The 17,229-nt window shown below is 30.8% G+C and overlaps 1 protein-coding gene across 1 annotated transcript in view; it reads left to right on the top strand.

Moving 5' to 3' along the window:
• LOC145248095 (uncharacterized) overlaps positions 1 to 17,229 on the top strand; it is an 81,540-nt gene that overhangs the window by 42,810 nt on the left and 21,501 nt on the right. Inside the window, exons 11-16 of the mRNA XM_080109884.1 lie at positions 214 to 302; positions 2,696 to 2,744; positions 7,042 to 7,115; positions 11,549 to 11,643; positions 12,837 to 12,899; positions 16,682 to 16,776. Of these exons, the coding sequence (XP_079966010.1) occupies positions 214 to 302; positions 2,696 to 2,744; positions 7,042 to 7,115; positions 11,549 to 11,643; positions 12,837 to 12,899; positions 16,682 to 16,776 (465 nt within the window). The remainder of the gene's footprint in view (positions 1 to 213; positions 303 to 2,695; positions 2,745 to 7,041; positions 7,116 to 11,548; positions 11,644 to 12,836; positions 12,900 to 16,681; positions 16,777 to 17,229) is intronic.

The following is a 17,229-nucleotide window of genomic DNA, read 5'->3' as shown; positions in this document are numbered from 1 at the left end:
TATTTTAGCTCTCACATTTGCAATTGAGCACTTTATTTATATATAAATATATATATATATATATATATATATATATATATATATATATATATATATGCTCCATTCAAGCATTTTATTCCTTCTTCAAATTCAAGAAGGAGTGAGTAGTGTGTTTTGCCGTGATTATACATTTTCACGCCTGTTATTTATTTTTGTGCTTTGTTTAAATTGCAGATCCTCAGTGCAAAATTCTCTTGTACAGTAATGACGTCAACCTTTGCAACAAAACTATGATCAATGGCATTGTGGCTTTTAACAAATCTGTAAGTTAATTTATTATAATGTAAACATGATGGTTTTACTTTTAAGTAATATTTTTTTGACCTTCTTTAAATTTACACAGTTTCAGTAATAGATACATTGAAGACATTGCAAAGGCTTCTGCAAAGAAGTTGGGCTTCCTCTACCATGCTAGAAAACTACTCACACCTGACAGTATCCTGTATCTCTTCAAAGCCACCATTTGCTCATGCATGCACTATTGTTGCCACATTTGGGCTGCTGCATCTATCTCTAATTTCTTCCTCCAAGCTAATAGGTCCCACATTCTCAACCAAGGTCCAACCCCAGTTTGATTGCCATAATGTTACATCCCCATGCCTGTTTTACAAGTATTTTAATGGAATGTGCTATGATGAACTTTTAGTATTTGTATCCACTTGACATACATACCCTCAACTAACCCGACAAGCAGCAAAATCCCACCCCTCACCATAGAGGTCTGACTGTACTATCATGTTGAAATTTAAATGTAATGTGGACAGATGTCTCATTTCTCAAGTCCCGACATCGTGGCCATGTAGATCTGGTCCAAAGTAGTAGCCACTTACATCCAGGTGGCAGTATGCCTTGTTTGAGGTGAAAAAAAATGAGTAAAAAAAAAAAAATAAATAAATGGCACACATGCTAAATTGCATTCTTTTTTGTTAGAAAAGAGAATTCCAAATTAAAATTACTTTTTAATTTAATATCTATTGATTGCTTGATGGAAATGAATAGGAAAAGAGGAGTATAAATTTCTGTATTATTAAGACAAACCCAACCCAAATCTGTAAAATAAATAAAACTGGAGTATGGTACTCCTTTTATCATAACTCCTATATGGCAGTAAACAGGGTGTAGAAAAGCTGAAGATATTCTTTTGTTGATGATATTTCTCAATGAGAGGGATGCCAACAATTTTCTGAAAACTCTTTGATAGCACAAATCTTGCACATGCATCATTTTTTTTACAATTAAGTTCTTTTGACAGACTTGTTGCTTTCCTATCCTCCCATCGATATAAGTGCCTCACTTTTTACAGATTTTTGCACACACACAGCAGATTTCCACTTAAATTTCTAGAGTTTCTCGTGGATGTGAATTCTCTGGGTTTTTTTGGTTTTTTTCAGTTAAAATCCACTTCTCTTTGTAAATAAGGAAAAGATGACTTCTGCAAAATAAGTAGAGCCTTGCCTCTTTGTTCTTTTCTTTTTTCTCTCTCTCTCTCTCGTTTTTTCTTTCTCGTTCCTGTTTTTTTCTCTCTTCTTTCATCTTGCCTTCCTTTTTGCTCTTATGACGATTCTTACTGAAAACTAAAAATGTTAATTTTGCCATGTACACTAAGACTGCAAAATGATTCCTGATGCGATAGGTGAGTCAGAAGACATTTTTTCCAGCAAAGAATGACTTCCTGTCTCCTTCCCTTCACATGCACACTTGGTGGTTTTCTCTTAATTTTGACTTTCTTAACTGAAACTGATTGGAGTTATTTAGGAAATAAACTTGTTTTACATGTTGTCCTCTCCACACATACACAGGCTGTGACCCTTCCCTCCAACCCCACCCCCAGGTTGGGTAATTGTTCTCAATTTCAGCTTATGGCTGCTCACATCTCTGTCTTCCTTTTACCATTATATTTTGGTAGTTGAAATCAGCAGATCCCAATATTTTTTGTTTAATTATTTTTATTTACATACCTCCGCATAAGGGTAGTGTTGCATTATTGAATGTCTATATAATTTTCCAGTTCGCACTTTTCAAATATTTGCCAAAATTATATATACACCTGACAATTCTTTTGTTGTTGTTGTTCTCAAAATCAACACAGACGAATTTTGTCGACATACAAGTTTATTTGCAATTAACTTTTTGTCCATCGACAAGGGAGAGAGACGTAACAAAACAATATCTCTATTTCTAACATGCTTTATGTGCCTGTAAGGGTGGGTGTGTGTGTGGCAGGTGATGGGAGAAAACGGCTATCACACTAGATGACTGTATTCTCTCTTTCTCTCTCCACGGTTGTTTATGTTAACTGTCTTATATACCAACATTTCTGAAATGTAAATATTTTAAATATTTAATTGTTCTTCTTTATTTTACGTTGTGCAATTCTAACATCCTGACCTGAAATATAAATCTTTCTTTGTTTTCAGTAATAATTACAATTCAGGTCATTTTTATAGGATACAATAATTTAGATCAAAAATCCATCTGGAATGTACATATGTGCACACTTCCAATTTTATCAGTGTCACCATGGCTCAATATCCATTAGCAGAATTAGACAGTCATTTTTTTAATGTAAGAAAAATCCAACTCCCCAAAAAGAGGCACTTTTGATTGGAACAAAATAAAAGTTGCCTCAGCCTCATTTGTTATTTTTTATTTGTAGGCAATTTGTTCTGTCCTTTCAAATCTGACTGGAAGTTCAATAGAAAACTGTAAGTATTTTTTATATCTCTATTTTATTGGTCAATTGCTTAATTTATATTTTAACATATTGAATAGATATATGCAAGGATCAGAAATCTATATAATGTTAGGTATATGTTTATAAATAGTGTTTTTTTAGTAAAAGAAAAAAATAAGTTAAAATAAATCACAAAAAAAATATTTTGATTTTACAAATATATGGTTTATTCCAAAGGTTAATTTTTAGCATTTATAATTTAAATACAATTTTGGGCATAAGGCTTCTGAGGCTCACGTGTATAATCATAATCTAAATGTCTAATTTTCAGAAACTCTACATATTAAATTAGGCTGTATTTTAGCAATAACGCATCAGATGTTGTTTTCCAAATTGTCTATTGTGTCTGGTTTATCAGCATAGACATAGACATGGACTTTACATATACCCAAGGAAAATAATGAAGTAGGTCCTTTTGGTGAAATTGTTCAATCATCAAATGTTTTTCTCAGTAAATTGATTGTATCATTTGCAATTTACAAACGCTGCTCGGTTGTCAGTTTTTTCAAACCAAGCTTAACTCAAAATAACCAGTAGCTGCCAAATCTGCAATTAAATTATATATATATATATATATATATATATATATATATATATATATATATATATATATATATTGTTATACCGGCCTTCCTTGAACAGCGGAATTTACACCGGTTTGCACTATAAATAGCGCTAGTAATTTCAACACCTGTGAGAGAAATGCGACTGCACTTCAACTGCTAACCAAGTGCCCAGCAGATATACGCGCTTTCCTATCTTTGTACATTATTGTAAATACACTTGTTCCTTAACCGAACCTCGACTTGATTGTTCTTATTTTCATTGTTCATTGTTGTTCCACCACACAACATTATATATATATATATATATATATAATGTATATACATATATATATATATAGTGCAAAATTTTGTTGAAAATTCAAAGACTCACGTTTTCTTTTTATGACCTTCGTTTATTTCCTATTTTTCCATTACAGCCGTTTCATTAATGAGTTGGCAATTTTACGATTTATGTTTCCGTAATAATTACCTGTCCTCACCAACTTCTTCAGACGTTTATCCATTAGATTTTTACAACAAATGGTATATATATATAATGTTAAAAGTCCACATATGCTTCTAGGATAGTGATTTAAAGGTTATGAGGGTTTTTGGAAGTATGAAAAATGGTGTTACTTTTTGTATTTAATATTTTTATTGTTATTTTTTATATTTCAAGCGGATATATATGTATATATATATATATATATATATATATATATATATATATATATATATATATATATATATATATATATATATAAATAAAAATTACAATAAGTTTACCAAGGTAATCAAAATGGTAAACTTAAAATATATTATAAATATTAAAGAATTAATATTTACAAGTAAAATAAACTCAGCCAGATGTAAAAGCTCAATAAAACCGAAAAGGAAATAGAGCTTATAATATGAACAAATGATTAATAAAACACTCACCCTTTTTTTAACCAAGTAAGATCTTTGACTTACTTGTAGTTTCATTAAATACTTTTATATGCAAAATCCGATCCTGCATTTTGCTAATTCCTGCCCTCTGATGAGAAGGAGAGTATTTCTTTGAAACTCCGCGGATTAAGGACTATCCACTTATCTTGTGCTTCCTTTTTTTAAAATTAAATATGTTTTTAACTCTTTTTCAAGATGTCTTTTAACATGTTTTATTAATCATTTGTTCATATATATATATATATATATATATATATATATATATATATATATGTATATATATATTTATATATTTAATATTTTTATTGTTATTTTTTATATTTCAAGCGGATATATATATATATATATATATATATATATATATATATATATATAAATTTAATTGCACTGATGAGCTGTGAAACAGCAAAACAGTACTGTATGTGAATGATTATATATATTTTTTATTTATAGTTATGTCTCGGAAGTAGAGTGAAAAGCACATCTTATTTTTCTTTTATTAATATTTTTTTTTTTCCTTGTACACATGTTTGTGAATTATTCCATGGATTTCTGCCTTTGGATTATTATGGATCATCTTCTTCCAATTACGGGATGTCTTTGGATTTTACTTGTACAAATGGAAATTCTTTTAACTTTCTTGAAGTTTCACATTTGGATTTTACCATCACTGGATTTTTTATCTTCCACCAGACTATCCATCCATGTGTAATCACCTTTTTCTTTACCATATTCCCTCTGCTTAACTTATTTTGTTTTCAAGTAAGATCTTTGACTTACTTTTTGTTTCATCAAATACTTCTGCATGCAAAATCCGATCCCGCATTTTGCTAATTCCTACCCTCTGATGAGAAGGAGAGTATTTCTTCGAAACTCCGCGGATTAAGGACTATCTAGTGTTTCCTTTTCAGATTAAATATGTTTTTAATTCATTTCAAAGTGTTTTTTAACATATTTTATTAACTGTTTGCTCATATATATATATATATATACACACACACACACACATTCACCAAAAAGACCAGTCAACTGACTACTTCATTAATTCCTTTGGGAATATGTAAAGTCCATGTCCATGTTTATGTCTATGCTGATAAACCAGACACAATAGACAATTTGGAAAACATCTGATGTGCTATTGATAAATACAGCCTAATTTGATATGTAGAATTTCTGAAAATTAGTCTAGATTATGTCATGAATGTCTGTGTGTGTCTGGTCTTGAATAGCCTCCTATATGGTTGACTATTATATAAAACTGATCACATATAATGATAGAAGATGTATCGAGACACAGGAATGGGTATGTTTGATCTAGCAGAACGGTGGTTCATTAAAATTGGGGTCTGCGTTCGCGCCTGGTCCACAAGGTATGGAAATAAAAAATTAAAAAATTAAAAAAGACGTTTACAAGTGTTTTTGATATAGATGTACATAAGAATACTTTGATAAGTATGTTTTAACTTAAATAGGGATGCTATAATAAAATTGTGGGGTCTGCGTTCGCACCTGGCCTCCATAGAATGGAAATAGGCACAAACTTTAATAAAGACTTTTCATATCTATCTGTGTAAGTATACTTTGATAATTATGTTTCAGTTTGAAGAAATATGGTATAATAAAATTATGGGGTGTTCGTTCGTACCTGACCTCCATAGAATGGAAATATGTCACAAAGTTTAACAAGGTTTTTTTAATATAGATCCACAGAATATTGTGATAAGTATTTCAGTGTGAACAGGCATGGTATAATAAATTATGGGATTTATCTATTTTATTTTTACTTTCATCATATTTTGCTTTGGTTTTGATACCCCCAAATTCGAAGCTATCTCTTTACAACCCTTCCTTTTCATAACCTATCATACTTTCATAAATCAGAGTCCATTTTCTGTAGGCTGTTTTTGAACCCAGTCAACGACGGGTACTTTTGCTAGTATATATATATATATATATATATATATATATATATATATATATATATATATATATAATTGATAAAATGTCAATTTTTTTGAATAAATCTGATTTGAATGTAATTATCTCTACTATTATATAAAAGGAGCTTTGTTTGTGAGTTTGTTCCCTATGGATTCAAAAATTGCTGGGCTTATTATTATGAAATTTCACAAGAACATGCTTTATGTGCCTAGTGTTCTTAGATAGGTTTTGATCAGAATGTTTTCGATTATATCGATAATCGAAATAGTCTGATGAAAGAAGGAACAGTTGATTTTGACCAAAGTTAACGCCTTACACAGCCTAATGTCACAAGTGCACTTGAGAAGTTTTATTATCAGACAAGGTGAAAGGTTTGGCATATAAAATCAGCAGTAGGTGCTTTGATATGACAGGGGCATGTTCAAAGTAAATATCTCTGTTTAGAGCACAATTGAAGCATGATATTTGACTTTTGTATTTTAAACTTTAATTCAAGCCATTGTATATAAAAATAATTTTATAAAATCAACAGTCGGTTCTCTACAGTGCAATGTAGACTAGAATGTATCGTGGACTAAGTCACTGCAAGAGGCATGTAAAGCTCCTCCAGGTGCACCAAGATGGGTCCCCAACTAAAGCAGGCAATCAACCGATTTGATTTAAAATTGAGTGATTTCACTTATTTTTTATGACAATAAAAATATGGGAGTGTGAAACATTCGTTGATCATCAGTCAACCGCAGCCATAGTCGGGTCTCTCTACTAGTATATTATTAAATATTAAATTTATATATACACACATACTTATGCCTTAAATATTTGTCACTGTTTCAGGTAATGAAAAAGATGAATATGGCAACGATAAATCTCCTCCGCCAACAAAACTGACTCCACATCAACTCACTTTGGTTAGTTGAATACCTTTGATTTTTTTCTTTGTAAATTGAAATGAATGTACCATATGGTGCTAACCTAATTTCACTGTCAACTCCTTTGTTTTCCATAACTTAACCTGTATTTAACGAGATGTGCTTTTATGAATACCTGTTACTAGCAAGGCTTCTAGCATCGCCTGGGTGGTCTTAATTTCCGTTAATTATGTAATTTACAAAATAAATAAATAAAAATAGTCACTCTGTTTAATATTGGAATTTGAAATGTTTAAGTTCATTTTGTTACTTATTTTGATGAAAATATACTTCATGCCTGGGTGAGGTTTGAACTTGAACTTTCTCGCATACTAACCAATTGAGTCACTATAGAAATAAGTAAATGATGACACTATTAACTAGCTAAATAGAGAACAAGTGGCTGCTCTCCTTTGCTTCATCTCTATCGCTTTTTATTTTACGCTTGAGTGTTAGTGAGTGAATAACAAAAAAAATTGTCTCTTATTAAATTTGTACTTCTGAGTTTGAGATTAAAACTCACCCACCTTCCTTAATTTATGACTAGCAAGGCTACTCAGCATTGCTGGGAATAAGTGTAATATAACCTCCTATTCCGCTCTCTCTCTCTTTCCACCTCTCACTTTTTTTCCTTTCCCTTATCACCCCCTCTTTCTTTTTCGCTCTCTCCATTCCTCTCTCTGGACACACACACCCTTAACTCAAGTCAGCATAAGAGAAATAATTATGTGGAAAAAAAATCAGAGGTACTTTCCTTTATATAACAACGTTCAAAATCGTATTTAACTTCTTGGTAACATTAAATTATATAAATTACCATTTCATCCAAAAGAATGAATCTTTTTCTAAATCTTACATATTTTCGTTTCAGAGTTAAACTGATTAAAAAAAAAAAATACTGACTTTGCTGAATATTTTTCACATTTTAGTGAGACCTGCATACAAATGTTTGTATTTTATATTATCGATACAGCAAAAAAAAAAAAACAAATATTGATCAGGATTAAATATTAAAATTGATTGAAAATGCAATTATTAATTTTTTAGTACATAGATCAATGAATAATGAAACACATTCGATAGTGTATGTTTTATTAATAAAATTAATTAACTCTGAATGTCGGTGAAATAAACAAACAAGAAGAATAATATTTTATATACAAGTTGATAGAATCATGCAAACTATGATAACTCTTCTTATTTGTAATAATTTCTGGTACTTTTGCACTTTTTCACACTGGATTTCCGTAAATGTTGGCTTGGGTTTGACCGACAGCTTAGGTAAACCGTCAGAATATGCCAAGCGTTGATCAAGTTGATCAGCTAACAAAAAGGAAATAACAAACATGCTTAGCCAATAAAAATTGAAGCAGACGACTTTTAATAAATTGGAAGAAAAAAATTTAGTTTTTAATTACACAGAAATTTAATCAATCCAACCTTAATCCTAAACCTAAAAGACAAAAATTTTTCTATTTATTTAAAACAAAAATTTTTCTATTTATTTAAGACAAAAATTTTTCTATTTATTTAAAACAAAAATTTTTTTAAAATTTTATTCATGAAACTTAAGTAGGTTGTTATATTCTGTTTTATTGTTTTTCCATTTTTTTTTTATTATTATTGTAATTAGTATCCGATAAATGTTATCTTTTGTTTCCTAGCATTTCAAAATTTGTTCTGCGCTCGGCATATATTGGTAGGTTAAATCAGCTGCCAGTCGAGCCCAAGCTAACATCATGGAAATTCAGTGCACAAAGGGCAAAAGTACCTATTTTTAGTCGCGTGCAAGTGACTCTATAAGTCACTCCGTCTGTCCATAACACTTTTGTGCTTGGCCTTTTTGGTTAAGATCAAAGGTCTGTTGTTAATAGATGCTGTTCTTAGTTTTTTAAGCTTTTCTTGGCCTTTTGGCTAAGATCAAAGTTTTTTGTTTATTTCTCTCATGTCCCTCAACACAAATGAAATTTTATTAATATTGTTATCTTTTTTGTATTTTTTATATAAATAAAAAATGTTTTAAAATTGTGTTTAAGTAGGAACCCCCATCCCCCACCACACACACATAAATACAAATTTAAAGGGGTAACCATGATAAAAGATGCTGGCCGAGAGAAAAATCATTCAAAATTTACAACAGAGACAAGATGGATCAACCAACTTGACCATCCCCCCTTCTTTTTGAGTTGGCCTTGTGCCTAAGTTTTTTGTTCATTTTCCCAACTGTATTTTTTTTCCTGTGAATAAAAAATTTAATATCTCAAAGTGTAGTATCTGTTCCGGCAGATACTGCAAGCAAAGACCATATGTGGGGAAACCCCACATATAAGACCTTGGTCAATGTAGGGGCAACCCTTCATACCAATTGTCACTATCCAGCTCCCCTACTCCCCGGGGAGCTGGTTCCCATTTCCCCTTCACTCCTCACATTAAAAATCGGCCTTGTGCCTAATTTTCTTGGTGGGGGAGCAAATAAATACTCTTTTCTTGGCCTTTTAGCCAAGATAAAAGTGTATTATCTGTTCTTACTACATGTTGTGATATAATAATAATATAATATAATAATTGTCATAATAGTGAAATCCAACAGTCAAAAATTTTTTGTTAAAAACCAATGGTATTTACTTAATCTTTTTTTTTTATCAATTTCAACTAAAAGCAATGTTATCTACTTGTTATGCCACAATTAGTTAAATATTATTGCATTATTACATAAAACATGTACTTCAACAAATAGATGATTGCATAACATCTGCCATTAATTGTAACAAGATGGATTGATTTACTTCCCCTAACTTGACGCTATTTAATTATAAGTTGAAAGTTATTTTGAAAACTATTTTCATTAATAATTAATTTTCTATATTATCTTTTTCGTAATTTTTGGATATTGTGTTTTTTGTAAAAAAAAAAAAAAAAGAAAGTCTATCGCTAAGGCAACAAATATTACACACCATGAAAAAAAATAATTTGTTCTTCTACAGACAATTTTATCTTTAATTGACCTTTGACAACTAAATATTTTCATTTACTAGTCAAATAGAAAAGTCATTAGCCAAACCCACATGATTTTTAGAATATGACATCTTTGTTCCATGATGAGTACATACATCATAAATCATTTTCTCTGTTTTTCTTTTTTAATAAGTGTAATTTTAAATATGCACCAAATGTTATGTTCAGACTTGAAGGTATTAATATTTGAATTTCTCCAGATGTTTTTTAAACAACCTATGTTAAAAAAAGAATATATTGTTCTACTAAACCTTTTATTGTTTAAATAATTTGACTTTGTTCATTTTATTTTAAAAAAATAAACGTTGAAAAGACATTTTTCACTCAGTAATGAGTTTTAGAAGATTGTCGGTGAAAAAAAGATAATTGGTTTATTATTTCTTGTCGCCACTTGGAAAAAAATCACTTGCAAATACGACCATTTCATTCGCAATGTAAATTTGTTACTAAATTTGACATGACATGATTTGTTGTTTTGCTTAAAATTCAGTATTTCAATTTTTGCGAAGCGTGAAAAAATGTCTTAAATTTTTTTCTTTCTTTATTACAGAACTATAACTTCAAGAAAGTACAGATTATTTAAAAAAAATCATTGGTGCTTGTTAAGATAGTCAACAGATCGTTTTTTTTTTTAAATATTTCGTTTTAAGCAAAAACAATATTACATCCTTAATTGTCATGTAGAAAATAGTAATATATCTAAAAATTACAAAAATTTGAGACTGGTATTGTGGTTTTAGTAAAAAAAAAAAGAAGGAAGTCTATTGCTAAGACAACAAATATTACACACCATGAACAAGTAATCTAAAATATTCGTTCCGAGTTATGTCCCCTCTTCAGTCTACTATATAATGTCAAAGAAAAGTTTTACAATTTTACCTAATTTTCCATAAAAACTACTTTTAACTATAAATAACTTTCTACTCAATGAATTTTCGTAATTTTTAGATATATTACTATTTTCGACATGACCATTAAGTATGTAATATTGTTTTGCTTAAAACAACATATTAAAAAAAAAATCAATCTGTCAGCTATCTTAACAAGCACCAAAGCATCTTATCTGAAAGTTCCTAACAAAGCAGTGCATCCTTCAAACAATAAATATTCTAGACAACTATTAGTTTTGATTTCTTGGAATTGAATCGGGAATTAATGGATTTTCTTTTTACTGTATAGTGTTTTTTCATCAATTCCTGAGAATTATTACATGGCTCTCTTGTTAGAGGATTTTTATGTTGTCATAAACTAAAACTTTCATTAGTTTATGTTTTCAAGAATTTATTCTTAAAGATTTAAAACTAAATATTTCTCATGTTTTTTGTATGACTTTTTTTTTTACTTTTCTGTTGACCTAAATAATATTTTTGTTCAAGGTAAACCATTAAAATTCCAATTATTCACTCGTTTGTTTCTAGGCAACTGAAATTTTCACCAGATTAAAAGATATTTTAAAAAGAGTGCTTGGTCTTGTTTTAGAGACTGAAATGAAAGCTGCTTTTGGTGACATGTGGTAAGTCTGCAAATTATTGGGCATTGATAGTGTGGTTTTGTTCTTGTTCAGAATCCCTCCTGCATCAAAAAAAAAAAAAGTAAAGAAAAATTGGTATAGTGTACATAGTCGTGATGAAACATGAATACCATATTCTAAAAACCATGTAAATTGATCAAGTAGTTTTATTTTTAAATAAGAAAATAAAATTTTATGAGTAACCGACGAGTGGCCATCTTGTCTGTCATTTTGAAAAAAATCTAAAAAAAAAAAAAAAAATGAAAAAAAAAGAGATAACTCAATTCATTTTTATGTCATAATTACCTACAAATTCTCATTAATTGCTTAAAAATTATTTATAAAAATAAAACTACTTGATCAATTTATCGAATTTTTGAAATATGAAATTTTTATTTCAACATGGTGATATACATCATACAGATTTTTTTTAATTTTTTGTTTTTTTAATATAGGCGGAATTCTGGACAAGAACCAAAAAATACATATATATTTTTTTAAATTGAAGAATTTGTTTTCATATTAAAATATTAAAATTTGACAAACTAGTTTTAATTGGCAAAATTAAAAAAAAATCAAATGTGATGCCTTTAGTCGACGTTGGTATATTGTACATTAAAAGAAAAGCTAAACTGTAGACAGGTTCACCTATAACAGAATCCATATTATTTAGATTATTCAGACTATTGTTCACATCTTCTCTGACCTTCTTCAGGTGTACCTTGTTGAACTTTGGATTGAACCTTCAATCTCCAGAAGAGTGTTACTTTATAACTGAATTTTACCAAGTACTTTAGGCACTTCTATAGATACATAAAAAAAAAGAAAAAATATTGAATTTAAAGTGAAACAAATGGTACCTACTTAATTGTCAGGTCTCATATAGTAACATATCCAAAAATTACAAAAAAACAATTGGGTAAAAAAATAATTCTTAATGAAAAAAAGAAATTTGTGAAAGAAAGCTATCTCACTATATTATGCTTACTAAAAAAGAGATAAGTTGACAGGGTAGATTATTAAATTTTGTTTATCATGTCATGTGATGAATGTAATTCAAAATGTTGGACAAAATTTATTCCCCATATAAACTTTATCGAAAGTTTTTCATTAATAATTATTTTTCTACTTTATCGTCTTTCATAATTTTTGATGTTATTATTTGCGACATATTTTTTTCTTTTTTTTTTTTTCAGGTTAAAAATAATCAAAGTACAACCTCCTTGGGAGCTGAAAGATATTTTATATTGCTATGTTGAGTACGTATACTTCATAATGATATTTTTCTTTTATTGTTTCATCCGAAACAAGGCACAATACCAATAAGTCATAACTACATGGTGGTCTCTAGAAAAACGGGAAATTTGTCAAACAAAGATTTCTTTTTACAAAGAATAAATTTTACAAAGTTTTTCAAAGACAAATGTTATATCATACTCATAAATACTCAAAATGTCGTCCTTGTACTTCACTTCAGCATCAAACAACGATTTATTTTTAGAACACTCACACGACACCAATCAAAAAATAGCAATCACGCATTTTATTCATGATCTAAGCTGACCTTCAAATTTCCCGTTTTTCTAGCAATCAACTGGAACTTGCTTCAATACTTGCAAAACTGTTCAAGTGTTGTCTTTAGGAGACTTGCTTCCCAACACCCTGGAAAACCTCATCAGTATGCCCTGTATTTAAGAATGTATTAAAAGTAACCAGCCACCTCTTCCCCCATTGTACCACACGGCGGATCGTTCTACCGCTCGACCAATTTCTCCCTTTAAGTACAGACCAATAAGTCTCCTGTGTGTTATGAGTAAGTTACTGGAGTCCATATTAAATAAAGAAGTAGTCAACCACCTCAGCAGAAATAACCTCCTTAGTGACATGTAATATGGTTTCCGTTCTGCTAGATCTACAGCAAATGTGCTAATGGTTTTATCTCATAGGATTAGTGAATCTCTTTACAAAGGCTTCCTTTCTGGAGTAATTGCTCTTGACATATCAAAGGCCTTTGATAGGGTATGGCATAAAGGCCTACTTCACAAGATTTCCAGCTATGGTATCAATGATCTCCCAAAACACATACTTAGATCGTTCGTTGACATTTATGCTGACACTACCATCTATGGCAACACATCAAAGATCGTAAATGACCATGTTCTGTCTGATTCCCTCTCTCCTCTGATCTTGAGCGTGTGGTACAATGGGGGAAGAGGTGGCTGGTTACTTTTAATACATCTAAAACTTAGCTCCTACCTTTACATCATTAACGCTCTGATCCTCATCTGGCATCAATTGAAATGGAGGGTTCTAGTCTTGGAGAAGCCTCATGTTTTGACAAGCTTCTGAGCTTGACCTTTACTCCTGATCTGAAATGAAACACGTACATCAAATCTGTTGCCAAGGTTGCTGGAAAAATGGTGGGATCGTTCTACCGCTCGAGTAGATATCTTACTGCTGATGCAATTCTCTATCTATATAAGAGCCAGATACGTTCAAGGATGGAGTATTGTTGCCACATCTGGGCAGAAGCTGCTAGGAGCAGCCTATCCTGCCTTGACAGAGTACAAAATAGACTTCGTAGCTTAGTGGGGGATACCCTTTTCTCTTCCCTGTAACCTCTTTCCCACAGAAGGGACGTTGCGAGCCTATCTTTGTTTTATCATTATTTCCCTGGCAAGTGCTTGCCTGAGCTCTAATCTCTGGTTCCCCCTTACCAATCCTTCATGAAAAACACCCGTCTAGCTGAAACTACTCTCAATAATTTTCCCCACCCTTTGACTATGCCTAAATCAAAACGTAGATTTCACGAACAAAGCTTCTTTCTTAGAACTGCACGCCTGTGGAACTCTCTTCCGTTTGCCTGTTTCCCAGCTGACTACAACTTGGTTGTCTTCAAGTCCAACATAAACAAATTCTTGATGAACCACCCCTTTAAGTAACCAAATCTATCAAATTTCCATTACTAATGATTACTGCGATATTATCCCATTGATTATGGTACACTCAATAATCCTTATCCTTGAGTGGCCTCCAGGCCTTAATAAGTGGTGTAAGAAAAAAAAAAGAACAACTTGAAGATTAAAATATTCAAATCCTGAGAGGAAATTCCAAAGTAGTTGTAGACCTAATTGAAGACTGTACTACTAAAATCATGAAGGAGAATTCCGAAATCGTAACAGACTTAATTGAAGGTTGAAATGCTCAATCCTGCGTGGAAATTCCCAGTAGTTGCAGACTTAGTTAATCGCAATTTCATTTCTGAAGTAAATGTTTTAAAAAATTACAAAATTATGAAAATCTTTTAACTAGTGTTGAGCCGATTAGTCGGAATTGGGAATTTTGATGGAATTGGAAAAAATGGTGTCTATTTTCCGATGCCAAAAGTGATTCTTTTCATTGTACTTTTATTTGATTTTGTTTAAAGCAAAATCTTCTATTGCTGGTAGTAATGATAAAATAATAGATATTTATTGATTTTTAACTGTTATAGGTTGATGCAAAAATAATGTTGTTTTTTGATGTTCAACTTCAAAAGATCATAACTTTTTTCATAATAAACTTTATTAATCGAAATAAGAACCATTAGAATCAACACATTTTTGCCAATGAGAAACAAGTTTATTTATCCCATTAACATAGAAATCCAGAGTTCTGGAAGTGATGAAGTCATTGAAGGCCGATTCAGCATCATCTCAGCTTTTGAAACATTTTTCGTGCAGGAAGTTGTCAAGATACTTGAAAAAGTGATAATCAATGGGCAAGAGGTCTGATGAATATGGTGGATGCGGCGGAGTCTCATAGCCCAATTCGTTCAGCTTCTGCAGGGTCAATTGAGCAACATGCAGGTGAGCGTTGTCATGGAGGAGAATTGGTCCCTTCATATTGATCAATCTTGGGCACATATGTTGAAGCTTCTGGTGCATTTTGCCAATTTGTTGGCAGTACTTTTCCACTAATAATCGTTTCACCCGGATTCAAGAAGTGTTGATGGATGAGACTGACTGCAGACCACCAAACAGTCACCATAACCTTTTTTATTGCAGTTTCGGCTTCGAGAAGTGTTGTGGAGCTTCTCTGGCATCCAACCACTGTGCTGAACATCGCCAGTTGTCATAGAGGATGCATTTCTCATCACATGTCACAATTCGCTCGAGAAATGGGTCGTTTTTGTTGAGCAGCACCCATTTATCCAACATTTTTGACTTCCTTTGAGCAGCACCCATTTATCCAAAATTTTTTACTTCCCTGTTTGCTTTAAATGATGAATGATTGTTGAGTGGTCGACCTTGAGTTCAACAGCAACTTCTCGTGTGGTTTTGCAAGGATCAGCTTCAATTAAGGCTTTCAAATGTTCGTTATCAACCACAGTCGGCCGGCTGTGACCATCTTCATCTTCAAGGCTCTTGTCACTATTGCGAAATTTCTTGAACCACCGTTGTGCCACACGTTTGTTAGTAGTTCCTTGGCCAAATGCTTCATTGATTAAGTAGTTTTTTTATATAGAAAATATATTTTTTTACAATTTTAAGTAAATTGTACCCCATTTCAAGGCTAAAAACAAACAAAAAATCTCGGGAGTTTGAATTGAGTTATCTCGGTCCTCACTTCCTCATAAAATTAAATTTTTTTTAGTTAAAAAAATATTACATATTATTTTCTTTTTAATATAAGGGTATTTTAGACAAGAAGCAAAAGAAAACAATTGAAATTTTATACAAACTTTTTCTTTGAAAACATATCTGGACTATTGTCAAATTCGTTTTCCTTGCCAATCCTTAATAGTTTTAAAGACTTATTACAAGGTTAAATAATTTTAGAAATGTTTTTTTACTTTGTTCAGGTATTTATTTTGTACCAAATAAAAAAAATAACTCTTTTTTTTTCTTTGTTAAAATCGGTATTTGTATTGTTAAGCCCAAATTAAACCATTTGTAATTTTTATTAAAAATTTACTCTTCACATTTTTCAAAAAATCATTTAATTAGTGACTTTTCACCACCATTGTGCAAACTATAATGAAACTTTTTAATCATTACAGACATTGGTATGCAGTTTTTGGTCTGATTTATACAAACAGGAACTTGATGGGAAATACCTATAAAAAACTTTTTAAATTTTTTTCTTCAAAGAAAGGTAATTTCAATTCAATTTTCTATATTATATTTCTCTTATCTTGTCTGGTTCTCTGTCCATTTCACTTTTACTCAGAAACCACTGGGTCCATCTGGCTGAAATTTTGTATGGACCTTTATGATAAAGTGCAGCGAACTAAGTATGATGGTATCCATTTGATGCACAGATAGGGATTAATTGGGATTAGTATTGAATACAAAATGAGCACAAATCTAACCATATTCAAACATCAATTTGGCATTCTAAATAGTGTTGGGACAATTGTAATTAAAAAATCAGAAGTTTTGAGGTATCGGAATCAAAAGAATTTGTGTCTATTTTCTGACGCTAAAACGATTCTTTTGTCTTTTTTTATTTGATTTTGTTTAAAGCAATATCATCCACTGCTGATCATGATGTTGATATTGATAAAATATTAAATATTTATTCATTTAAAACTAGAATATATAGATA

The sequence above is a fragment of the Euprymna scolopes genome, chromosome 26, assembly GCF_053919585.1.
Source record: "Euprymna scolopes isolate OS-2025 chromosome 26, ASM5391958v1, whole genome shotgun sequence".
In the NCBI taxonomy this organism is placed as follows: domain Eukaryota; kingdom Metazoa; phylum Mollusca; class Cephalopoda; order Sepiida; family Sepiolidae; genus Euprymna; species Euprymna scolopes.
The sequence above is the reverse complement of the archived record's forward strand: the minus strand, read 5'-3'. Positions and strand labels throughout refer to the sequence as shown.